Source organism: Betta splendens, chromosome 4, assembly GCF_900634795.4.
Source record: "Betta splendens chromosome 4, fBetSpl5.4, whole genome shotgun sequence".
NCBI lineage: Eukaryota > Metazoa > Chordata > Actinopteri > Anabantiformes > Osphronemidae > Betta > Betta splendens.
Genome location: NC_040884.2, coordinates 1,441,662 through 1,468,942, shown reverse-complemented (window position 1 = coordinate 1,468,942; position 27,281 = coordinate 1,441,662). Strand labels below are relative to the sequence as shown.

The 27,281-nt window shown below is 45.7% G+C and overlaps 1 protein-coding gene across 3 annotated transcripts in view; it reads right to left on the bottom strand.

Moving 5' to 3' along the window:
* Positions 1 to 27,281, bottom strand: part of LOC114854109 (carboxyl-terminal PDZ ligand of neuronal nitric oxide synthase protein-like) — an 81,627-nt gene that overhangs the window by 24,115 nt on the left and 30,231 nt on the right. For 2 of the 3 annotated variants that reach the window (XM_029148203.3, XM_055508193.1), the window contains exons 3-7: positions 20,147 to 20,239; positions 18,145 to 18,203; positions 8,538 to 8,646; positions 3,805 to 3,943; positions 1,245 to 1,414 (exon numbers count right to left, since the gene is read on the bottom strand). In XM_029148203.3, coding sequence (XP_029004036.1) covers positions 1,245 to 1,414; positions 3,805 to 3,943; positions 8,538 to 8,646; positions 18,145 to 18,203; positions 20,147 to 20,239 — 570 coding nt within the window. Of the gene's footprint in view, positions 1 to 1,244; positions 1,463 to 3,804; positions 3,944 to 8,537; positions 8,647 to 18,144; positions 18,204 to 20,146; positions 20,240 to 27,281 lie in introns of all 3 variants that reach the window. The other variant, XM_029148202.3, reaches the window with a different exon arrangement.

Genomic DNA, 27,281 nt, shown 5'->3' with positions numbered 1-27,281 from the left:
CGGATCCTCACTGGCAGATGGATCCTCACTGGTCCCTCACAGCTGTGAGCAGACGGATCCTCACTGGTCCCTCACAGCTGTGAGCAGACGGATCCTCACTGGTCCCTCACTGGCTCACAGCTGTGAGCAGACGGATCCTCACTGGCAGATGGATCCTCACTGGTCCCTCACAGCTGTGAGCAGACGTATCCTCACTGGTCCCTCACTGGCTCACAGCTGTGAGCAGACGGATCCTCACTGGTCCCTCACTGGCTCACAGCTGTGAGCAGACGGATCCTCACTGGTCCCTCACTGGCTCACAGCTGTGAGCAGACGGATCCTCACTGGCAGATGGATCCTCACTGGTCCCTCACTGGCTCACAGCTGTGAGCAGACGGATCCTCACTGGTCCCTCACTGGCTCACAGCTGTGAGCAGACGGATCCTCACTGGTCCCTCACTGGCTCACAGCTGTGAGCAGACGGATCCTCACTGGCAGATGGATCCTCACTGGTCCCTCACTGGCTCACAGCTGTGAGCAGACGGATCCTGACTGGTCCCTCACTGGCTCACAGCTGTGAGCAGACGGATCCTCACTGGTCCCTCACTGGCTCACAGCTGTTAGCAGACGGATCCTCACTGGCAGATGGATCCTCACTGGTCCCTCACAGCTGTGAGCAGACGGATCCTCACTGGTCCCTCACAGATCCTAATCTATCTGTGTCTATTGTCTTACTTTACATGCTGACGCCTTTGCTAGTTGTCAGAATTCGCACAAAAGAAGACAGAGGTGCAGCAGCCTCAGTCACCAGGCCTTCACCTGAAGACAAATTGCAGGTGAGTCAGCGTTCACACCAGAAAGGTGTAAGAATTTAAATCAGTATCTCTTCAACCAGAAGTTCAGCACAGTTAGTGGACCTTTGATTTACAACTTGACATTAAAGTATGCGACGCAGAGCGAACTGGAGAGCTGCACATTAACATAAGTCAGCTGGCGCTGGAGCGGAGTTCCTCCTGGTTTTACTTATTCTTACTGAACTGACCCACACCAACACTGGGTTTATACTTTGTACATATGCAGCTTGTCATCAGCGCCCACTCAGAACTCCACACAAAAACACAGCATACACAGAAGGAGCAGAAGGCAGCACATCCTCCCAGCGCGGGTGAAGAGCACAACGTCAGCCTCATGACAACCTCACGCTGTCTACGAGGCTGGAAGCGCCCCAGCCTCCGTCAGGGCCCTGCTGCCCACAGCGGCCGTACCTTGTCTCCAGAGCGGTTCAGGTCACTGCTCTTGGCTGTAGCGTCCAGATCCGTCACTCCTCTGTTGCCGTTGGACTCCTGCGCTGCATCCGTGTGGTTGACCTCCTCCGCATCGATGTCCGTCTCCTCAGCGACGGTCGGCGCTTTCTCCACGCCGGCGAGTTCCCGAGCTGAGCCGAGGAAAGTACACACACACACAGGTGGATAAGCACGCACGCCTGCAGACACACATGAGGGCATGAGCATGTTCACACGCACACATGGGCGACACACACAGACACACGGCTGCAGTCAGCATGGGTTTACTGCATGTGCTGCAAAATACAAGCTCTGCCCGTTTGCTGTCTCACATGCCTTCTGACTGTTTTACAGGACAAAGATCTAAAGAGGAAACTTGCTCGTAGATTCACTGAACCAAAAAAATTACAAGTGAGGATCGACAAGATTTGTGTCTGTACGAGACAAATTCACAAAAACTGGGGCCATGGGAACAAATATTTAAAGACTTTTGATTAAATTCTAAATATATATAATATTATATATTATTATTTTTCAAGCCCTCGCTCCTTGTCTCTCACAATTTCCTCCAAAGACATTGATGCTTTTGTGATCTCATCTGAACAAACAATTCGTCATGTCTCACCTCCACTAACCACAACGCCCCAACCTTCATCCACATCTGCCTCCTCTTCCATTTACTGAGCACCCAGCTATTAATGCCGTCCTCCCCCTCCACTTAAAGCCCATCCCTGACAGTGTGAGGACAGGGCACACTGTTCCCTGTCCTCCCCCTTAAAAAACTTTTAGGTCCTGCTGCCTAACGTCCATCCGTGGTCCATTAGCTCTCCTCTTTCTCTCCCTCCCTCTGTGGACATGAAGGTCGATTCCTCTTCTTGGCCTTCACATGCACTGAGGTTAGAGCTGTCACTGTTATTTCAACTGAGAGGACAAAGCAATACAGTTCCTGTGTGGAAAGATTTTCATTGTGAGCTAAACAGTGTGAAAGCTTGGATGCACAAAAGAGCAATTTATAGAGTCACAAATTCAGTTGAAAGGTCAGAGCTTAAGGACTAGGATGATTAAATAAAAACTCTTCTGGAAATATGGTGAAAATTAAATTAGGAGTCCTTATTAAAACAATTTCAGGCTTTTTGTAGCTGCTGCCTAATCATAATGTGTTTGACATGTGAATAGACTGACCCTGGGTAAATTAGATCAGAGCTTGTAGTGGACCCTGTGGATCCATGTCAGACAGCACAGGTGTCGGAGCATTACAGGCACAGAACAACGCAGCTCCTGGTTTGTTCCTAGTCTCAAAATGTGGCTGAGGGTTCCATCACACACGTGTGCTGAAACCAAGGGCTGCAGAGAAGCGTGCGTCACGGCTGCAGGTGCCGCAGTCGCCGCAGTCGCCGTCGTTGCACAGAGTAGTTTGTCATAATAGTAGTCCGTCAGGCTGAGACTCAGCTCTTCGTGTTCACTGCTCTGCTGAATGTGAGAGAGTTCATATTGTTGAACCTGATGTGTTCTGAACAGCTGCAGAAACAGTTTTGTGAGAAGGAAGGTGGCGTGTGCTCCTGCTGTTCAGCCCCCTCTTCTCTAGACTCCATGTGAATATTCCTTCATCTCTCCCTCCGCTGTGTTTTTCCATTCCTCCATCTCCCATCTCTCTTCTCTACCCCTTTGCTTTCGTTGCCATGATAATTTGTTTTTCAGATAAGCTCATTGGACGTCTTGCCTAACACACCTTGACAGCCCGAGGTTTGTATCTGTGTGGTCTGTGAGGACCATGTCGCCTCTGAAGGACTGAGGTGAGGCCGTGTGGACGCCGTCAGGGGACCACTGGCTGCTGTGATGACTGGAAGCACAGCAGGTTGGTGGATGTGTGTGCTCACAGCCCCAGTCAGAGCCACGTGTCCCTGGGCTGCAGTGAGGCCCAGCCCGTTGAGCCGTGACCCACTGGATGAGACCAGTGTTGTTGTGCAGCGCTGCCTTTCTTCTGGTTGACTCATCCGTGACTTTCTCTGGGATCACGTTCTGCTGCTTTCCAACTCGGACACAATGTAGACGGGAATGAGTGCGTACAGTATAGGTATAAGACTCTGAGCAGGCTGGACTGAGAAGCGTGAATGTGCCTTCACACGGGGCCGAGGGACTGTTTCTTCAGGAACTGGAGCTGAGATGTTGGAGGTTTTGTGGCATTTCTTCTTACTTTTGTGTTTGGGCCTCAATGCTGCTTTGACACTGTTACTGGCTGTTACATCAGAGAATATAAAGTATTACAGTATTTAAGGAAGGTTGAACTACCAGACAGGACACGGCATTTGTCAAATAAGCATCTACGCTCTGAAATAGACTTTAGGACATTTAAGATTTAAAGCTGAGGTTTCGTCCCACTAAGACACACCAACCTCCAGCTCATGCTGTTCCTTTCCACAAGCAAACTTCATCTTGGAACCCTGGAACATCGTTATCTGACCTGAGGCTGATCTATGGCCGTGTCCAGACCCTGCACGGTCCACTGCCAGTGTTGATGGCGTTGTGTTGTTGGCGCTCATACCTGCGATGGGGTCGCTGCCGTTCTTCTCGCTGTGACTCTCCTCCTGTCCGTCTGCGTTGTGCTGCGTGTGCTGCAGACTCAGTTTATGACAAACCTCGAAGGCCTGGCCAACCGTCCGAACAATCCGCATGGCCTGGCTCTGGATGGGGAGAAGAGACTCGGCTGTAACTGTCAGAACACCACCTCATGATAAAAAGCTTTGTTTCCAAACCAGAGATAAGGTTTTGGATTTAACAGTGAAGCTGATCATTTTGTGTGGATTTGCTCTGGGATTAAATCTCAGCCTCTGTTGGTGGTTGCTCTGGACTCTGCAGTCGACTTCTTTTCTCTGTATTGCAAACAAACCACTAAGGTAAAACCTACACGTGGGTTTTGTCCGTACAGGAGATGAACTGAGCCTTTTCCACTGGTGCAAACTGATGTTTATTTAGTATGAAGCCGACATAAAAGCTTCCAGTTCACAGATGTAGGTCACGGAGTCAGTTACTAGCTCATCGTAAGCTTTTGCATCGTTCCCATTTCCCCCTAGCCTCAGGTGCGTCGACTCGTTCATCCTCGCGCCTTCCGCCCCAGCGCCCATGAGCCCAGAAGCCAGGTCAGACGAGAACAATTGAGCCAGCGCCGGTGTGAAATCTGTCTCATGTCTGACTTGTCATAACAAGAATGGGCAAAGGCAGAATAGGCTCATTCTCAGATGAATGACCAACAGATGCAGCAAAGCTTAAAGGTCAGAGCACAATCAAGACTCTGCGTGAGGAAACAATCTTTTCTGGACCAAAGTGAAGCTTGACCCAACAGGATTCCCCTTCAGAGAACGTGCTGCATGTCAGCCGGCAGCGGGTTCACATCGGCGTTGGCTGTAGTTGTGAAACTGATTTACTGTTACTTCATTTTCTAGCTGAAACACGCTGTTTCAGCTTCATTTTTGCTGATGTTGTCTCCATGGTGAGCCAGCAGCTGCTACTATCAGCAAAGAGAACTAATTATGGCTCAACAAACTGCCAGCGGCTCCATATGAAGCATCTACAGCAGCGACGACCAGCCTGCCTTTAAACCGCGGCAGCTACACAGTGGACACATTCAGTTTAATGTCTCCTTGCTGCTGCAGACATCGTGGGATAAATAAAGTCTATCTTATCTTATCTAACCGTAGCTTATCTCAGTTCCAACATATAGAGGCATTCGTAGCAAATTGTATATTCAGAGACTCAATGAATCAAAAATCAATCTGTTGTGAGAAACATACATGTGCAGCAATATTCCAGCAAATCTAGGAGTGTAACTACAAGCAGCTTTAAAGAAAAAGAAACCGAACACATCGGTGTCTTCAAAGTTCCACACAAAGAAAGCTCCACATCTTCACACAGACACAGAATGTCCTGACATTTGTCTCATATCTTTTCTAATTTTTCAGGAACAAGCTGTAATATCCTGAAACAGAAATGACAGATTGCTTTAGTGACATCACAATAAGAAACTGCAAACCTTTCGACCTCTTCAACCCAAAGACAGGAAGCCAAGTACTGCTCTGTGTCAACAGTTATTAGAGGAATTATTATTACTATCTGCTCTTAACAAGCTGGTTTAAAGCATTTCCCCATGTTTCATTTTGACAAGAGGCTCCGTTCTACGTCTCTTGTTCTCCTCATCCTCGTCTGCAGCTGTGGTGCTGCCGGGCTCCCATCGCTCGGCCTCGTGGACGCTCCGTTCATGTTTTCCCACTCCGTACTCTGCCTCCTCCGGCAGCAGACCCACGTGTTTCTCTCTGTTCAGAGCAGATGTGGCGTCAGATCCACTGACTCATTTTTTGACTGACTTCCCTTTGTCTCCTATTTACAGTCAACAAGTGTAAATTTGGCACAACCAAAGCAGATGATTACATTTAATTTACACATTAAATTGCTAAAGCTTCTTCCACTGCTGCTGCTGAATGAGCTGGAGACGTTCTGTGTGGGTGAACGGCATCAGGTTCCTCCAGGACAGTGGGTCTAATCTACAGCTGCAGGAAGTGGCTTTAGAAACTACTGTTTCTTTGCCTTTACTTACTGTGACAGAACAAATCTGAGGGCAGAAACTCTTAGGCCTGGTGAGTAAACATGTATTTTTCCATAATGATCTTTCCCAAATATATTTCACAGGCCCTGTGTGGGAGGCGCAGCAATATGAGCTCTGCTCTTTGTGCTCTGGAAGCTCTGACTGTGTTTTACACCCTTTGGGGAAGATTTCAGCAGAATGTTTGATGGTAGTTGAAGCTGATTCTAACCAGATTATGAACCGCCTCCTGCTGCATCTGCCACTGGGATGAAGAAACGCTGTGGTGTTTGCATTGGGCCTAAAATGCTGAAGGCTGCTTTGATTATGTTTTTAATGATACCACAGAAGAAGATGAAAGCCGTGGATAAAACAACATCACAGCCTCGGGTCAGATCTGCAGCCAGACGACTTTATTGTGACCACAGTTTCTGTCTTTGACCAAATAACTGGCACCAAACGTTTGTTCTGTCTGAACTGAATTAGGGAAAATTTCAGGCAACTCTGAGGACAGCCAAACTCTCAGCTACGTCATGTTTTATTACCAGGGCTGTTTGCCCTGAGCCAGTTCTTCAGTAGGATATCAACTGTGAGGCTGACAAGACTTGTGAGAGACCTGTCACTCAAATGAAACCTTGTAAAACATGACACAATTAAAGACGTATCCTCGTCATCTACTGAGCTGTTCCCTCCACCCTTTCTTTGTGCCTCCTCCTCTCCATCCACAGCATCACGCTGCCAGCGTGTCCACACTGCCTTTGCGTTGTAGAAACATAACAGTTCTCAGCTGTGACTCTGAAGGGGATGTGGTGCTCCGTCCAAAGGGCTGCAGGCTACTACAGACGTGTAGCTGGGCACACGGCTCGAAGCTAACGCTGAGTCAGTAAATGTCTCCCCACAGCAGAGGCTGCACCCGCACCTCAAGACTAAGATCAAGCAGCCCCTACAGTCAAGAAGGATTAGACTCCTTGTGTACAGAGGAGTTTGAACATGAACAGAGATGAAGGTGGAGCAGTGTGCTGTATAATCTAAACTTCACCTTGTTGCTGGTCAACAGCAACAGGGCGGCGTATCGACTTCTGCTGTTTATGTCTACACATCCCATCACTATCTTTTACCAGAACAGAAGGTGAGGCGGACAACAGCACACGCTAGGAGCAGGTATGTGGGACTCAGGCCTGTTCCAGCCTCGATTAAATTAAAGGAGACGCTGAGAGACAAGACCGTTTCAGTGAGATATGGATGTTCAATAAAATGTGCTGAAAGGCGAACAGGTCGTCATGACGACACAGCAGCGCTCCACGTACGTCTGCAGCTTCCAGTGAAGACAGCAGAACGCTGGCACCTCGCCAGCCAATCACACGCTCTGAGCATCATAATACCAACCATTATGGGAGGAAAAGGTTCAAGTCAAGCTTTTGTCAGGATTCACTTATCCTCCCCCTCCAAGGCTGAGCGTGCTCGTCATCGGTGGCGCTACTAAGGGCACCTCCCACAGAAGCTTTATGAAGCAGCTGTGAGCAGACGGATCCGTCAGCCTCTAAATAAAGGCTGACTACACTTTGTGACCTGCTCAGATCCTGTCCTTCTCTGTGTTCTCTGATTTTAATGCTCCTAGCACTGAAGCGGTTGATCCTGGTTTCACATCTATTCATTTTTTCCTTTTATATTTGTGACTTCTTGTTGTGAAGGTTTTAAACTCTTAGCACTTGGTAGTAAACACACGTGTGCATCAGAGGCTGGGTCATTCATTAGCTTGCTCTAAAATAGCATTTACAGCATGAAGAAGAAACTGAGTCCGTTCAGATGTGACCCGGTGATGGACCTGTTCAGGGCGATCCCACTCTGACCACTGGGCCAGAGTCCAGCACATGCTGTGTCTGAGGGAGCGTTACTGTGACTAGTTGCAGCACAAAGCTCTGAAACCAAACACAGACAGACGCAGGCTGCCTTCCAGCTTAGGGGCTTTAGGCCTCGGTCGCCCCAGAGAGCTCTGACATGTGCTGCTTTCCATTCTCTCTTTGGAAAACTGTGTGTCAGTGTCTGTCTGCCCAGACGAGATAATGAGGCAGTGTGCGTTTCACCCAGCCAACCCGTGGGCTTAAGCATCACGGACTGGAGACCTGGAGCTACCGTGTCGCAGCGCTGGGCCCTCCATGCGCTCTCAACCCAGCTCTGGAGCAGCACGTCCACTCCAATCTATTTAAGCATATTCATCAAATCCTGAGGTCAACTCTGACACCTCCTCACTGAATCTGTATGTCTCAGTGAACAACTGTTTATACGTCTGGATAAAACAGTGTACAGACGCTAACTCTGAGTCCTAATGAGGGTGTGGAAGCAGCGGAGTGACTGGCAGCTCTAAAACGTTCAGTAGAGCAAGAAAAGCAGAGTCGCTCCAGCTGCCAATCACTGACGTGTTAGCTCAGTAAAAAGCACACAGGCTGCTGCTAATGTTCCCTGCGCTAATTTGTGAGAATCAATTATTGTCCTGCTTTATGGAAAATCCATTAAGAGTTTTCTTTATCAGCGAGAGTTTTACTGCCCAGCGTTTGTATCTAAACCCACGTGGATCCAGTGAGCGCAGGGTCAATTTCATGACTCAGGAGGCAACCGGCCTCGGGCTTGAATCCGCAGCAGGTTTCAAGCAGACTGTTTCTGGTCAGAAGGTGAAGGTTTAAGACAAACCTGCAGTTTCTCACCTTCTTTTTAGACTTGAACACGTTGCAGCGGAAGACGTTGCTCTGTCCGTCTCTGGCGATGTAGCTGAAGATCTTCAGATCCTGGGAGTCGTGAGATACGTAAAATATCCTGAAAGAATAAAATGGGTCACGAATTAAAGGGAATCTGTAGATGATGCAAAGCAGAACCGCAGCCTGGCAGCGCTTCTAAATGCAGCTTAAGACGCGGAGCAGGCAGCGAGCCCATCTCTGCAGGCGCTCATTGTCACAGAAATAACAAAATGTAATGTTTGCCGGAATCCAGAGGCAAGACACAAACTTTAGCTCCTGAACTAAATAAAGAGCTTACGGAAGTTGAGATATCATTGTAGGATGTACACCGCTAAAATAAACAGGCAAGTATATGTGTTATTTAAACAGGACTCTGCAACTTAAGTGAAAATAATACTTGAAATAAAAAGGTGCTTCATTCCAATTCAGAGGAGAAGACAATTTTATTATAACAACAACATCCTGTGTGATGGAGAATTCAGCAGGAACCACATGAAGTCTCTGGTAGGTAGAGAGTCTGTGCAACCGACAGTGAAGAGATATACAATATCCTGCAGAGCAAGTAAATAGGAAGAAATGAGTTCAGGAGCAAAGAGATAATACACAATAACCTGCTGGAGAGACACACGGCACGAGTTCAGCTCCAGGCTGGATTTAATTTACGGTGACAAAGGAAAACTCCTGGAGAGATAGAGCCCACGAAAAGACGGCTGAAACCAAGGAGATGGAATTGTCATGTTCAGAAACTTTATAGAGCAGGTAGTTAGAACGCAGCGATTCACACAAAAGGAATTTCTTCCCAATAAAACCTCAGGATGATATTGCACTGGTACTGTACATATTAGCAGCGTGTTTATTCAAGCAGCAGTCTGACAGAGTTAGTTAGTGTGTTTCAGTATGGAAGCGGCCCACACATACGACACTCTACAGAAACACTAGTTGTTTCTCTAAACTCTTGCCTTAAACAGTCAACTGAGTCACTGCGATAACAATCAATGTCCCACTGGATGTCTTTCTTTGATGCAGGAGAATGAGGTTTTTAGATGTGCCAAACTGTTGCCTGCAGGGTATGAATCTGACTCTGAAATCTTGAGCAATGATAAAAGAAACATTTTGTGCCGACAGACAAGCGAAGCTGACTGAGTGAGTGGAAGTGAGCTCAGCTGACAAATCCCCAAGCAGCCAGCGATGACAGCTCAGATACGCCTCTATCAGGCGTCTCCAACAGGAACAGCTGCCAAGCACAGATCAGGTGAGAACAGAGGCAGACGCAGCATAAAGGCTGCAAGGACGCTAAATGGCAAAGTGGATCCGACTACGAGGACTGGAAAGTTCAAGGGTGTGTCACTTCCTGTTGGAAGCTATGAGCCACAGTTTGGCATGAATGAATGTGACTGTGACACACACAGTACTGACAATGAAACAACACGGCTGAACATGTTCATGTAGAATTATCCATCCACTGAGGGAACTGCCTCCACCCTTAGTCTGGCTTTGTCATTACAGTTTAATGGTTGATTAAAGATTATCATCAACTTTCTTGTTCACCAGTAAAATCTTGTGGCTCACACCACATCCGTCACCATTCACTAGGGTGTAGGTGTTCGAACCCCAGAGAGTGTGTAGATATTCTACAGACATACTGTACAGAGCTCTGTACATACAGAGCAGTCGATGGTGGTCGCACGCTGGATGCTACAGGACATTGGCTCTTCGTTTTTTTTAACTCGTGTTATGTCTGAAGCAGACGATCTAGACCTACATTAACCCAACAGAATATTCCTACCATCCATACTAGAAAATGACACCCAGTAGATGGACCGTTACGACAGAAGGTTCTATGGACATGAGGGTGAAAGCCAGCGTGATGAGCATTAAAGGAGAGACGCTTGAAGCAGAGACGGGGAGAAAGCGGATCGCAGCTGAATAAAACCAGACAGAACAATGACAGCGAGTGATTCATGACTCGTCTGGTGAGTCAGAGTTGGGCAGGAACGTGCTTCCTCACGCTGAGGCTGCTGCTGCTGCTGCCTCGTCCACTTCAACAGCAGCAGTGACAGACGCGGGCGCTGGGACTCCTGTTGGAACGCCGCCTCTCCGCTGAGCCCGGTAATAGGACCCGTGTCACCAGGCGGGGCTTCGCTGGGCTTGGACGTGATGCCTGAGTGATGCAGTGCTCCCACGTTCTCCCTTTGATAAATCACAGCCTGAGAGGCGCTGCTGCCATAAATCAGAGGCTAAGAGGCAGCGCACAGCGCGCAGCATCGACAATCGCACCATTACTGGGAATCAATATAATAATGCACCTGTGCCAGATCCCGCTGCAGATGTGTGTGCTGGTCTGTTTTAGCAGCAGCCACGGGTTGAGGAGCGGAATACATCTGCATTCATTTGATCCTTCAGCTTTTTCCATCATCATCAGACTTAGCACATGACACAGGACGCGGCAGGAAACAAGGACAGGGTGCGTCTCTGTGAACATCCTGCACGTTTACTCTGCACCTCTTTTAAACAGGTCACGCTATTTAATCCATTCTATGCACACTGACAGCAAATTGTTTAATTGAGCAAAAGTTTTTTATTACAGTGAACAAATACTTTTAGCAGATACAGTCCAACTGGTCTATTCAGTGGAAACCTTCACATTCCCACATACTGAATTTATCCTAGATCTTGGACGGATCATATCCCATGTACAGTAACAAAATATTTTCTACGATCTCCTGCTTCAGGTTCACTGAGAATCCAGCTGTGATGATATTTAGACACTGAGGATTATTATGGTTTGATTTGGTCCATCAGTAACTAGTAAAGCGTTTGAGCACCAGAGTCTCAGTTTCCTCTGTTTGACATTCACATTATTAAAACACTACAGAATGAAAGGCCCTCAGCTCACGGATCAATCGAGTTGTTCGGAACAAAAGAATATTTAAGAAGCTTTAACAAAACCTTTTGACTTTGTTGCACTGAAGCCGCTCAGTGTTAAGCAGTGGGAGAAACTCTGCTCTGCTGCCATAGACTCATGCGATGACCAGCGGTCAGTAGATACAGACGATAAGAACTCAATATCACAAAAGCCCATTTGAAATTTAAAGCTAATGCTCAAAGTGGCGACAAATCACAGACTGTAGAATCCAGGTGACATGACTCAACCTTCAGACAACTTCACCTGCATGACTGAGAATCTCCACGGACATTTAGCAGCTCAAACTCATTTTTACTAAAAACAAAAACAGGGTTGCTGCATGTAAACAGGCTCAAGTGTATTTTTACTGACAAAACAAGGTCATGGAATAAAAGCCTTGTGAAGAGCAAAGACAAAGTGAATAAACCTCACAAACTATAAAACAAGCCAGAGCTGGTCAAATATTTATGTGGTCTGCTTCAGTTCTGACTGGATGGAGTGTTTGTGTGGTGGATGTGTAACACGGGTCCATAAGGTTCCATCATAAACAGCAAACAGAGCTAAATGCTGATCAACGCACTGTTTGAGCTGGAGTTGGCATCGGTAAACCCGGAACGCTTCCCCTCAGCCGGACAGATGCAGCTCAGGTCTCCACCTGCTACGATCCATAGCAGAATGCGCCACTTTTATGAAGATGGTGCCTTTCTATAATTCCATTACTTTTATTTTCCGAGGCACCTGGGAGACTTTTCCACCTCGTTTTATCTCCTTGTTTCTCGCAGCTTGTGGTGGCTCGATGCTCAGCCCGGCACAAGCATCCACTATGTTCGGTTCAGCTTCATTATCCTTCTTTGTTTTGTTTCTACTGTGTCAATCCCAGTTCCATATGTGCATATGGCTACAAAGACACCACTACAAACGGATCCGGAGTCAGGATCCGTCACCAATGCACCACAAGGATGAACAGAGATCAAGCAAGCATGAAACAAGGACTTGCTGTGATTGACACTTTCACCTTGGAGTAATAATCTGAAATCAGCACTTTCTGTTGCAGCAAAACACTCCTGGACCTTATGAGCACCTCCCTCCCTCAAATGTAAAGACATTTGTGCAGTGTCTGTGCATTCTGTGGGAGAAAGGAGGAGCAGGAGGAAGCAGCTGACAGAGCAACGTTTAGTTAGTAAACAAGGCGTATGACCCCTAAACCTTTGACAACTAAATGGTAGCTAATTAATAGTAATTGTGATCATTGAACTTTATTGATCCCAGATTGGGGAAATTAACCTCTGCACTTTAAGCCATCCCCTGGGGAGCGGGTCAGGCCACACGCCACTAAACAAACAAGAAAACCACGGCTTATGTACGCACTCATTTTACTCATTGGTGGCACTAAAACAAGAGACAAAAACCCAATGACTCATGACTAGGAAATATAGTAAATAATGGCAGATCAAACCCTGAAGCAGCAGGTAACAAACCTTCCACACAGTAACACACAGGGAAGCTCACACATCACACACAGGCAAAGAATTTTCACACACACTCCCCCAGAACCAAAGGAGCTCTGTGTGTGTGTGTGTGTGTGTGTGTGTGTGTGTGTGTGTGTGCGTGTGCGTGCGTGCGTGCGTGCGTGCGTGCGTGCGTGCGTAAACATGACGGCAAAGAAAATTCCCAAAACTATAAGAAAAAAACCATAATTAAGTGGGCAGCAAGAAAAACACTGATGAAGAGTCAATATTTTAGTGCAAATAAATCTTGCAACACAGAAAGAAAAACTCCTGGAGCCCGTTAAATAAAATCTTATATAAATAAAACTGAGAAAACCTTCCTGCTAAAATTCAAGCATTTTTCCAGTGTAAGTTGGAAAAAATCAAGAGAGGCTGCAGCATGAATTAAATAGTTTTATACATAGGTCACAGAAAACTATTGAAGGGGAGGATTTACTCAGCACTGAGAAACAATCCAGAATCCGCTGGAAGACAAATCACTCAATCAGCTTCCTGTCTGTTTGCTGACCCGTTCTGTGGCTCCACACCCAGACTTAATAAAGACACAAACAGAAACCCACAAACAGTGAAAAGCCTGAACCGTCCACAGCTTCATTTCCATTCTCTGCAGAGGATGAGCTGGTAAAAAGCTCTAGTCCTACTGCTGCACATGTACAGCACAAAGACCTTTATTCAACTACCTTCTGAAGCCTCTGTGCTCCGGTCCAGAGGAAGTGGCCGAGTGGACTTTGTCTCCGTTAGGAAATCACACACATTCATATTTGACTGGACAGATCATTAGTTCAGTTCAGTGAAAGAGAGAGGCTGAGACAGAGATTGTATAGGACTGAATGAGGCTGAGGAATGAGGGGTGTGTGTGTGTGTGTGTGTGTGTACAGCCACAATAACTGTGTAGTCATCGTGGAATGAGCACAAATCAACACTAAATGTGGGAAGAAGGTCCCTTGACACCTTCCTTCAGGATCAGTTTCCATATTATAGATCACACAAACATCAGATGAACATGACGCTGTCACCAGAAAATTACAGCTACATCTGAAGTGTGACGTCAGAGTCTGAGCCAAACTCTGTGTGATGTGGGAGTTAACGAGGGCTAAATGGAGGATGACAGTTCAAGGCCAGAAACGCAAACATGACAACTGTGTAACACAAACTTCCAGAGCTGCAACATATCTGGTCACAAACCTAATACTGTGTGAAATGAAGGAGAGGTCCCAGTTTTCCCAAAACCACACCAGCACTAATGCAAGGTTGTATTGGCTCATTTATGGATCACGTCGAGTGCTGCTTTGTTAGAGAACTTTTCATACAGTGTGATAATTCAAGGTGCCTCATATTAGCATAAAAAGCTAATTTAACATTGCCAAATGTCAAACACCAACAGCGCCCAGCCATAAATGACGATGCCAGAGATGTCATCAGTGAAGAACAGGTTCAAATGAGTGCACACCGTGCTAACGTCTGGTGACTGCTTCTCAGGCCGTGCAGCTGTAGTTATACAGTATGTTGGTTGTATTCAGGTCATGGCTGTGGAGCCGGGCTGTTTCCTCCAGGGGCTCTGCCTCCAGCCCTGCAGCTCTGTCTGCATTGGTAGGTGGCCTCCAGTCACATAATACTGTGTATCTGGATGTGTGCTGCAGAGCCAATAAAGATGTGTGTGTGTGGGTTTTCACGCTGAATGTCTGTCTCCTGCAGCGGATGTGTGGGACGTTTGTATTCACCTACACCTGTGTGAGCGCGGCTGAGAAGAGGTTTGCTGAGCGTGTGTTCTGATCCGCTCCAGCCCGAGTCGGCCTGTTGTTTGTGCCCCGAGGCTGCGGCTCTGACAGGTGTAATCTAAAACTGACTCACAGCCGGTCGGTGTGTGTCCAGAGACAAAGCCCAGATTTACATGTGTAAATATTAAATGACAGCAGCAGCAGCAGCAGCAGCAGCAGCAGCAGCAGCAGCAGCAGCAGCAGCAGCAGCAGCAGCAGCAGCAGCAGCAGCAGCCCACAGTGACAGAAAAGTCCGAAGTTTGAAACTCAGCACGGTGTCATTTAAATAACAGCCTCATCCATGACACCTCCGTCTACTCAGCTTAGAAAGAAATAATTACAGTAAACGACTGCCTCTGATATCAGAGTAACAAACCTGATGCAAACCATAACAACGCAAATCCTTCAGCGGATTTAGATGTTCATGATTGTGCTCCGTCATCTGGAGCAGAATGCTGCTCATATACAGGGACTCAGCTCCAACTGTACACAACATCTACTTGTCCTGAAAATTTCAAATGACGAAGAGGAATATGTTGCTCATTACGGAGATCTAACTGTAGAGGAGCACTCCACCCTCGGAGTTGCAGCATTATGTGCCTCATCCCGTTCTCAGGTCTTACACATCGGTGTGAAGCTCTCCACTCCACCACCACTTTGTTCTGGCTGCGATGGGTAATAAAACGCTGTCATTTAGTAAAAACCTGGGAAGCAGCCCATGACTCATGCAAAACCATAATACATAAAACCCCATGCACAGTATGAGCACTGAGAAATGATGCTGCTCTAGTCTGATGTCACTGACAGATAAACGCAGCCATGAGTCAAACACTCAGGTGGAGAACAGCGTCGACGCCAAGCCGACAGGTGATTATCCACAGAACAAGACACCAGAGCAGAGCGGAGTTGTCCCGGTCCAGTCATTACTCTAGTTATAGGCTATCTTTCATGATGCTGTTTGCACCAGAATATTTCCCAGTTTGAACGTGCTAATGAAGCAGCTCCGTGGGTATTGAACTAGTCCTAACCTAGAGAAACACCGCTGGCCGTTGCTGTTTCTTCTGCAGTTGTCTGAACACATGCAGGTGCTGTATCCTTCCTCTGGGAGGTGGAGTCAACCTGTCAACCTGTGATCTGCCACCGTCTGAGCAGCTGCTGGTGGCTTGGATGCTTTAACTGATCCAGTTCAGCGTGGGACTGTCGGCGACGTCCAAAGGACGTCAGCTGTGTTCTCGCTGCGAGCTCGTGTCCCTGCTGATAAATAAATGATGCCACACTTGAGAATATGTCAATGAATATGGATCAACGGGAAGTTGTGACAGCTCGTGTGGAAGTGTTTGCACATATTTACTTCTTCACTGATGATGTTTTCTTCAGTGGCAGCAGGATCACAAACGTGTTTGCAGCCATGAGTGCAGCCACCGACGTCTGTGTTAATATTTGTGGCTGTGAGCGCGTGCTCAGCGCGGACGCTGCGTGCGAAGCGAGCCTGCAGCCGCAGATGAAAAGGAAGAGAACTTGCAAAGCGCTCGCTAAATCCCCAAATGACTTAGACACGCTGCGTCTGTGGGTCTGGACCCACAGGAGCTGACTGACTTCAACTGGCCAATGGCCTTTGAACTGATGTCTGCAATTTAAAACCTAAATATGTGACTGTGAATATGAGTCTCACTGGTTTATGGAGGGAATAAATTCATGGATACATTTTCATCCCGTTTGCTTAAATGGGGAATTCCAGTGGTGAAGGGACGTGTTGGGATTCACTCTGACGCATCCCTCTGCTCTTCCAGCAGACAGCTCACTGCAGCAGATCCTTCCTCACATCAAGCTTTGATACTGGATGCTCATGCTGGGAAATAAAACTACACTGCTTGCATATTTAACATTAGTCTGAAATCATCCAAGAACATTAAATGTAAGAGAAGTGTTTTGGACTGAGAAACAGAGGAGGAGCAGAACTCTTACATATAATGTGTGTCTGGTTATTAAATCAATTCTGTAATGACCCAATATTGTTCCACAATAAAACTGAAACAAACCAAATAAATGCTGCATTTTGATTTAGTCTTGAGTCAATTTTTAATATGTAATAACAATGTGCAAAATAATTACTAGGCACAACTGATATTGACATGATACAAAACAGGAAGAAACGCCTCTTCACATTAGAGGTTGTGTAAGTGTTGTGTGTAAGTGAAGTTAAACACTTTAGTTTATTGGATGGAAAAACAGAATTGTGTTAATAACACAACACTTCATTTAAGATGGAGATTGTGCCAATTATCAAAACAATCATTAACCAAAACAAAATCAAAACCAACGGAGCAATTTGTTGCGAATGAAAACCAAACTTTGTTCAGATAAACAGAAATGTGTATTAAGTGAAACTTGGTGAATAGAATCTGACTTGAATCTGAAAAAGCCAGAACTCTAGAGACATTGGAGCGTGGGTGGAGCAGTGGCACTATTCCAAACACGCTGAGAGCGGAGCTCCTGCTACATTATGATGGATCACTCTCACACAGGCGTCAGCTCAGCAGATGACAGTCGTCCCCACTGTCTCCGCGTCACCGGGTCCCTGGTCCCCGGCCAAATATTAACAACCGTGCATACGGTTCAGACGTGCAGGACACGCTAACACGCCAAAAACAAAGCAAACGGAGAATTCCCAGGCTCAGTGACGCTCACACAAACAGTTGGCTGCTATCCATCTTCCTGACAGCATCGCTTCTAAAGTCCAAACCCCCGACCGGGCTTCTGGACCCACATCTGAGCTGTACCTGTCTGGGCGTGAGTGTGTGTGTTTAGAATGAGGATCAGTATGAGTCATTACAGAATATGATCCATGAGTCCTCAGCTCGCTCTCCACGCGTCTGCAGAATATTAAGGTGACTGTGTGTGAGTGTCTATGCCACACAGACGAATGGTGCACTAACTATTCCTTTACTACGCAAACTCTGGGAAGAGTTCATCCGAAGCATTACACCTCAGTTACCCGCCCTGCGAGACAGAGCTGAACACAACACTATCACCAGCATCCCTCTCTCTTTCCAGACAAAGCTTTCTCCTAAGGTCTCCAATGATTACACTCACGTAAACCTCCCAAACAACGTTAGGCTAAGCCACAGAATCTTACTTCTAGAGCCTGATATTCACAATGAATTAATGCATTTTCCTCCAGCTAATAACAGCTCATCTCTCTTCTTCGTCAAAGGCAATGAGACAGAGTTTCCCCACCCACACCTGTGAAGGTAAGGATGGAGTCACAGTGCTTTGACCCATAGATGTCTGGAAATCAGGAAAACCAGGTTAAGAAAGCAGCTTGTTTGAGGAGCTCATCATAAAAATAGATTAGAATCCTAAAATGAGTAATACATTACACACAGTAAATGTTGAAGGCAGCTCACCTGTAAATGGGATCCTGCATCACCATCATCTTGCTTTCATCCCATGTCCACTCCTTCTTCTGTGGAAATACACACACACACACAAGGATTTTTACTGTTTCATTTACTTTATTGATGAGACTCTATATTACATTATTACATACAGTCAGACAGCCTTTGTATGTGGGGTGATTTACAAAGACTCGCTCGTGTTTGGGTGAGAGATGAAGGTCAGTGCTGGACAATGCAAAGATCCTATAAAAGAAAGTGTTCAAGCTGTGTCTGTTGGTTTGGAGGCTGCTATAACAGCTTTATCTGCCAGACATTCACCTACTTTTTTCCATTCACCAGTCTGCCTTTGGTTAAATTTATTTTCCAGTTTAATGTCAAAATCAAAATGTCAACACGGGAGCTCGGAGGAATTATTCATATTGATTTCTATCTCCATGCTGCTTTATTGACGGAATCACTCAATCGCTGCTATTTGTGCTCTTCCGCTCCCTCTGTCGAACTCAGAGATGTAAATAGGTGGCAAACAGCTTCACTTGACATTTCAGCTTTCTAATCACAGAGGCAAACAGGTGGAGGCAGGACATCCTTCCACTGACCGACCTTTTATTCCAGCCAGGCGGCTAATTTGATGCTGATGATGCTGATGGCCTGAATATTACGCCCATCATTCCCCCAACACATCATCATCACCTCCACTTGGTCTTGATTTCTTTTCTGTGGACCTGATTTAGAACATATTCCTGGAAGACTGTATGAGGAAAAGTACGGCCCACCTCCAGTGAGCTTATTAAAGCAGCAGGCCCATGAGGCTGCTCTACTGTTCCCTTTGCCTTGTTGTTGCCATGTCCTGTCACATCATCTATAGAACAGAGCTGTTCCCAACAACCAGCCTACAGGAGACACAGGAGCCCTACAGCTTCAACAGATGACTCTACTGCCCAATTCCACTCAATAACACACCCTCACACGGACGTCAAACACACGCACTGCCTTTACTGCGGTAAAGAAAAGGCTGCTGCTCTGAGTATGCGCCTTTAATGCTCATACACTGTATGGCTGCACGAGTCAAGGTCAATACATCAGCTCCAAAGGACCCTTTATAAACAAATCCCCAGGTTTTATTAAAACTGGCTGACAGTGCGCAACACAGTAATTACAGTCATTCTTCTTCTTTATAACACACTCATTTCCAGAATATAATAAATAATCAGCAGCCCATTCATTTCTGTCCATGGGTGCATGGTAAACAATCAACGGAGACATCCTGGTCGCGCTGACCTCTTCACCGAAGGTCAGAGACCTCTATTACGCAACTCTCCAGGCCTGGGGCATCTTCTGGAACCCATGCAGATTAAAGGCAGCTAGTATGGAATTCTGAATAATCTCTAACCTGGATTAATGGATTGGAATGAAAAGTAAATGCTGGACAGCTGCCTGGACAGAGCTGGTAAGTGAGCTCCACTTTGTTTCCAACGACTGGTTCTCCAGCTGTCAGACCTTCTGCGTTCCTCAGCAAAAGAAGTCGATTCAGGTCTGCCTCTGTGGATTACAGCTGTCAGACTCACCACACCTGGAGACACATCCACTCATCTCCAGTCTCAGCTCTCCCATCTCCGTTTTCTTCCTCACCCCTTTAACTCCCTCCTGTCTCTGCCTCTTCAAGTTCAGGATCTGTCTTCTCTTCAGCTGATGTTCCCTCATACTTTAACTTTGTTTTTCCTTTCTCTGGTACCTCCTCTGTCTCCCTCTTCCAAATGCATCATAGAGCAACATGACTTTCCCAGCATGTAGTGTTTAAACATCAAATACGTTTTGCTTAATGAGTCCGTGGTTGTTTTGTTAAAAGCAGAGCAGCTAAAGGATTCACAACAAGCGGAGTAGAGCAACCGAACAACCTACTGTTAATGGGATCAAATCCAGCAGAGCCCAATGTCACAGCATTCTCTGATTAGGAATCAAACCAGTGAGAACATTCGCACTGAAACATTGGAAACAGGATAGAAACACTCACTTTTTTCTTTTTCCTCAGAGTGACCTTCACACCGTCCACAGACACTACGATGTGAACCTTTTTCTTCTTGATGTTTTTCACCTTGAACTCATACTGCGGAGAGAAAACAGAAGACATAGATGCATTAATATTTCAGGTGATGTGACAGTGACGGCCTCCACAACATCTGCCATGACATGAGGGGGCCAGTGAAGGAGGAGTGGACTTCAGGACAGGTTTGAACTGTGGATAAAGGTCTGTCTCAGAACATCACTCAGCTGCTGATCAGATAATTAGCCATTAACAAGTGCAAAGGGACGACAGAGGACAGATGTTCTGAAATGATCTGCTGATTTAATTCAAAGTGAAAATCTAATAGTGTACTTTAATGGACCCTATTTGATCTTGTGGGATGAACTAAGGGGAGAAGTGAAGCCCAGACCAAGTCCACCGCTCCACTATCACTAACGAGGAAGAGATCACTCAGTGGCGGATACACATGGTGCCTGTACACAGACAGACTACTGTCACAGTCGATGGTCACTCCCCCATCAGACTGACACAGCTGCCATCACCTCCACTGCCTCTAATGAAGCCGCCAACACACCCAACAACAGAACCACAGCCAGGAGCAGCAGTCTGTGCTGAGCTGGAACAAACTGTTTGTATATCAAGCACATAGACAGTAGAAAAGTGAGTGACCTGCCCCTCTATTACGGACCACAGACCCACCGCTCACAGCCTTAAGCTCCACCTGTACGTCTGTGGCTTGTGTCTGACACAGCATCGTGCTTCTGAAACTCATTACTGCTGCACTCGACAAGGCTTTTTATGAGCCAAAGTCACTGCGCTTCCAGTTTTACATTTAAATTTTATTCTGGTACTGATGCTAACGGGAAGGGTGTCAGGACTCAGGCTGGGACTTACTGGACCGAACAGGCGTCTACGGAGAGGACACGGGACACATGTCTGGGTTCCATGCCCTTCAACATCTGTGTGCACTGCTTTTGATGTAGATGCTTTATCCACGGTGCATTTTCAGCTGCCTGCTGTCACATCCTGTCAATCAATCAGCACGCATCATTCTGGACTTGGTTAATATTGATTTGCTTTCCTCCAACTTGCTTTGATGGATAAAATGTAGTTCAGTCCCGAAAAGCCAGTGAAATGAAGAACACACTCGTCATAAACACTTCAGCTCTGGAGACATTTACATTTTAAAGTGAATTCAGGTGGTTTGAGTTTGGGTTGATAAGGAACTTCCACAGTAGAACATGTCAAATGTCTGTGCCAACGTGCCGACAAAGAGTCTGTGTATGAATGTTAGCAAGATAATGCAGCACTCAGAGCCTCGTCAGCATCAGCCTATGAAAAAGCTTTAATAAATCTGTCCAGGAACCCGGGGTTACAAACTGTGCTGACTGTAACAACAGTCTGTTTCTTATTTGGAAAGAAGAAACTTTGTGATTGTTTCCAGCAGCAGCAAACCATTTCCCAGCAGAACAAAGCTGGCTCCGCAAACTGCATTGTGTAGTTGTGCTAATTAGTGACTGAGCAATGCTGGAGGTTCCTTTCTCAACATTCAACAGTCAGGAGTGAACATGAAAAGCAAATACAGCAGAAACGATAATGATTTTTTGTTTAAAGCTTATATTATTTCTCCAAGCAATTAGCAGAGCTCACTGTGAGCTGGGATGATGTCGGTTTACTTCTACACAGCTGGTGTTGGTACATTCATTTTAACGTTCATATAAGTCATAACTAAAATGTGGTATATGGTTTGGTAAAAAGTGATTTCTTCATGAAGTTGTGTGACATTTTTAACCAAGAACCACACTAAACAAAATAGAGTCAGAGGAAGCGGAGTCCATGTTAAAGTGCAGAGTCCTGTGTCAGCTCGCATACAGCCAAGAAAGGCATTTTTAGACACACATTGCAGTTTTGTTTAATGTTATTAAATATGTGTATGACTTTAGAGCCAGAATCCAACCATAAAAAGTATGGATTGCAGGACTGGATAATTAGCTTGGAGAGCTAAGGGGACGCTGTAGATCACATTTTGTGTAAAAGACAAATCATCTCTGCATTTCATTAATGTGTCCTTTAGGTTCCTCAGCTGAACACAAGCCAATATAAAGAGCATAAACGCCCGCAGATGTTTTATGGCATTGGAAATGTGTTGAATAGTTTCAAGGATGCTTCAAGGAGCTCTGAGCTGTTTCTATAGTAATCTATACCTGTACACTAGATGAAAAAATATGATATAATCCAAGATGAATAAAGTGAAAACAACAAACTTTCTGTTTCTTCATCCAAAATCTGCTTTAAATCCCAGATATGTTCAACTGTATCCACCTCTTGATGGAGCAAGAACATGATAAACAAAGTAAGTCGTGAGTGTTTACGTGGTGTAATTTGTTGTAATGCTGACTGTGCTGCACGAGCATGGTTTAAACGCTGGTGTGCCTGCTGCATTGCTTGATTGACCTCCGCCGAGATGATTACAACAGCAATTTAACAGATTTCACGCAGGGTTTGAATGGTTGAGTGTGCCGGTATAATATGACAGAGAGCACTTATCTCTAATAAGCCTGTCTATTCCTGCGACACTACCCGTCATTGAATCAACCCCCACAGCTCTCCTTCCTACTGCTGGAACACAGACATGTTTAGTCTATAATAAAAGAGCAAATAATAATAAAAACAAATACTCCAACAAACTCCTGTAGAAGAACTGAAGAGGCGTTCATTCTACATCTCTGATAATGTACTGAGGATGAGAGGATGAAGATGTGTCCTACGTCTGCATAGTAAAACCATTATTATAACTGCAGAATCGCTGCATGTGAGAAAATTACAATAATGATAAATACATAAAACCATTTACAGCCATAAAGTCTGAGCAGACCAAAGGTATTTATGGAAGAATGTGACTCACAGCAGAGCAGAAACAGTGTGAAGTCAAGTTAAGTTTGCACTTTAAATCCATGTCCGTTTCCCTTATTTTTCAGTTTTTGCACTTTAAGAGATTATTAAATTACAGAAAAATCTCCACTCTTGACCTCAACTATTGAGAGCAATTTAGGTCAAATTACCAGTGAAATTCAGTGAATAAAATGATTTTTTTTTCCGATCCAGTGATAGGAAGGAGCAGCCCTGTGAGTGTTCAGCTCTACATATACAGGCTGACGTTAGAGCTGGAGCTCCAAACTGCAGGCACTGACGAGACGTTAGCGAGCATTTACAAACTGAAATATAATGAATATTTAAAGCAACGACTTTGCTCATCCATCATACTAAGGAGTCAGTCTAACTTTAGCAGCCAGCACTTCCCGATAAACGGGTCATTATTTCTAAAGGTCTCTTCCTCCTCTCCTTCCAGTATAATCCATCATTCTGGCAACAAAGATGCCAACAAACACTGACACAATAGCATCCTCAGCCAGCGGTGCCGTTTCCACTCACGGAGTATCAGCTGGCAGCCAGGAGAGCGTAATGAAAGAGAGTTTGAGTTGATGACTGCAGTTCAACACCGTAGGCTCGTGTACAGGGAAGTAAAAGACACCCGGAGGTCGACCAGCAGTCAGTGAGGATGGATCCAGTGCTCTCAGCAGAGGACAAGGCCACGAACTGGTAAACAACATATTTGTTTAGCTTATTGATGAAGACACATCTGCAGCGATCACCGTGTGACCTAACATGGCTCCCTGCTGTGCTCTCTGCACATGTACACTTACTGCAGCCAGCAGAACTCCAGCACCTGTTCCCTGGCTGGTCCCGAATACAAATCCCCAACACTATTGGCATCTCTCAGCTTCTAAACCTACACACAGAGAAGTAACAACATCACAAAGGTAGACAAAGACCAACAATAAGCGTTAGGCTCAGGTCTTACCTGGACCCATGTTATCTGGACCCTGGACCAAGACCCATGTCCCATGGTGTTAACTGATGCTAAGAGTCTAACAGTAACGACTGTCGTAGTTGTATTTCATTAGTATGTGCACCAACCTACTTGTGACATGAACATGACCTCTCAGGAGCTTTGGCCTCCATCAGTTGATCCAAAGAGCAAAACAGAAACCTTTAGTCAAGCAGCATTTACTTGCTCATTCCTTAAGGTCCTTACAGTTTTATACTAAGGTCCATGACAAGGACAAGAACTGAGCAGCTGACCAGCAGAAATATCAGAATGGGTCCCAGGAGCAAGGCCTTAAATTACCCACAGAAGGGAATGAGACAAAGCTCAGGGTGCTGCTAGATGGGGGAGAACACCAGTAACTGTGGCTGCTCAGCAGGTGGGCCACAGGAAGGGAACAAGGCTGCTATGCAGAACGTGATGGCAAAGGGCCACAAAGGGGCAGCAGGCAGTCGGTACAAACATTAACACAGTATGCCTGCTCTCTACTGGTAACCAGGGAATTAAGAGGACGACTGGCTCAGGTGTGACCTCTTGTCTATGACCAACTGCTCCGTTCAACACTGGCATTAGGTGAAGCTGCCCCTGAAAACTAATTTGCATGTTGCACTGGTGCATCAATTTTAGTCCTTTGCAGAAAATCACTGCAGTCTGGGATTCAAACAATGGAACTATTCACACTGTCAAACAAGTGATTTTCAGATGCATTGTCATTAGACATCAGCATTGCTCACTACTTCCCTCTGCTTTCCCCCGCTAAAGTAACAACACTCACTAATAACCACATGACTCAGCGAGGGTGAGTGAGGCAAATCAAAGGGAACAAACTGAAATTTGAGCCTGGACACGTCACCTGCATGTATAGTATCAAGCATGTTTTAAAGAAGGGACATAGAGCGCACACTTTGCTAATAATGAAGCAACAACCAGTCCAGTTACATCTGGTCGGATCCAATGTTTTAGCTCCTTGTTTGACCACATGCATTTATGGTTCTGACAAAGCTGAAACGGAACCCGTGTGTGTCTGCTGGTGCAGGACCAGACAAAGCAGAGAGCACATGCGCTTCTGGTCCCCCCTCTTACATTTCCCCCACATCATCCACTGCCTCTCCCTCCCACCATCCTCCACAGGCCGGTGGCTGATTCAATCTCAGGCAACCTTGTTTATGAAAAGGCATTTCATTTTACACAACCGTTTGTGTTTAAGAAGCTACAGGGTCCATCACCTTTCATCAGTCACAGTTACACAGCAATGTCTTTGATCAGAGAGCAAAATTTCCAGTTTGATATATGTAAGTAAACGAACATGACATCACATGCTTCACCTCGATGCGGTGAAGCATGATTATCTAGCTGTGAGTTTGGAGCGGTAACGTGGGTTCTTGGGCTCCACACCTGTTTGCTGGATGAATACCCAGTAAAGAACATTGCTAAAAGGAAGCCAAGCTGGTGCTGGAGCCTCTTTCGTCCTGTATCCATTCATCAAGACATTCCAACACCTGAACTGTCTCCAGTGTAGCAAATTCACCTCCTGAATACAAGTCGTCTGGCCTGACAAACTCCGTGATCCCAAGTCCAGTTGCGTCCGATAGGAAATGGGAAATCTATTTTTCTGTCGACTGCTACAGATAATGCATAGTTAAAGATTTTCTGCTCCGACACTTTGTCACTGTCCACCCAATCTTGGCCTCTAGTTTGGCGCCTGCTGTCTGACCGATGTCTCCTCTTCCTCTCCATCTGTTCCTGCCGGGGCTGTAAATCTGTGGCCATGTCAGATGGATTTGTACACAAAGGTGTATGCGCTTCCTGGTTCCATCTACAGAGGAACTGTATTAATGAGAGATTAGTTTCAGCCCAACATTTGACATTCTGTAGCAGACTAGTGTAGGTCACCAAAATTAATCAGTTCACCCTGGAGGGATCAAAGGCATCTGATTCAAAGTGAAAGTAGCTTCTGAACTGTTGCGCTATCACTGACATGAATGAATCTAAAGGTAGCTAAGGTCATTTAAAGTAAACTCAATCAATCATACTTTCTGACCCACTTTCTCCTACAAGTTTTTCTCCACCTGCAGTTGTAAAAGCAGCAGGGAGGAAATGAGTTACAGGTTTTTTTTCTCAGCTGTTATTGAACCACGTAAGAGGAGAAATCACTCACTTCCCCAAAAGGATAGAGAGACAAACTCAATTTGGAGGCAGTTTGTGTATCGACAAATCACTTCCAGCTCGCTTTCATTTTCAGGACCCAGCTGTATGGAGCTGAAGCAGCTAACGGCCCACATTGGTTAGAGAGATTACAGCTCGCTTTTATTCAGAAAAGGAAAATGGAAATGGAAAACATGGAGTGAGACGAAACATCAGGCAGGTAAAAACATGTTTGTCTTATTGGAGGCTAGAAACGTTCATGAGTTCATAAGTTAAGCTGCAGGAAAACACACGTGAATCTGTCTAATGTACTAAAATATAGTTCTAGAAAACGCACATACACACATACATGTGTGTATCTGTCTGTAGAACCTATCAACCCCCAAACCATGATAGACAGATATTTTCTGACCCACACTAAATATTTGATATTAACTTTGGTTGTTGACAGCATACAGACAACCACAGTTTCATTGCCGTCAACTGGAAATGTCTATTTGTTTCTCAAACATCACAGTCAAAGCAGCTCTTCAGAGGTTTAATTAGAGGACGAGGTGGCTCTTGAAGCACCACAACAGCATCACTGTAACCTGTTGAGTGAGCACAGCAGGGGAGAAAAAGTGCTGAAAGTAGGTTAGAGAAACTCTTCTTCTCTCACTCTTCTCACAGTGGGACATCAAGTGGATGCAAACAAAGACTGTCTGCATTCGCTTTCATTAGCTTTGCCATTTCCGTCGGCATCCGTGCATCACAACATTTTCTTTCTACGTTTGAGATGGACTAATCTCACCAATAACACGTTTTAAAACCTACAGGCTCTGTCTGGACCCAGAGATGACACTAAACTGTAGCAACAAGCTTTTATTTCACTTGGTTGGTTGGTGCAGAACTGTTGGCTTGTAATTTCCATTAAGCAAATCCAATGTATAAAACCACACAACTGTTTCAAATTGGGTATAATAACACAAATTAGGTTATATTTAGGTAAAATGAGTGACAGCAAAGTCATTTTCCAGCATGAAGCCAGACTGTAATTAGGTGTAATGGCAGGGATTTAAACTGTCTATTTACCTGCACCAACCTTTCCTTTGT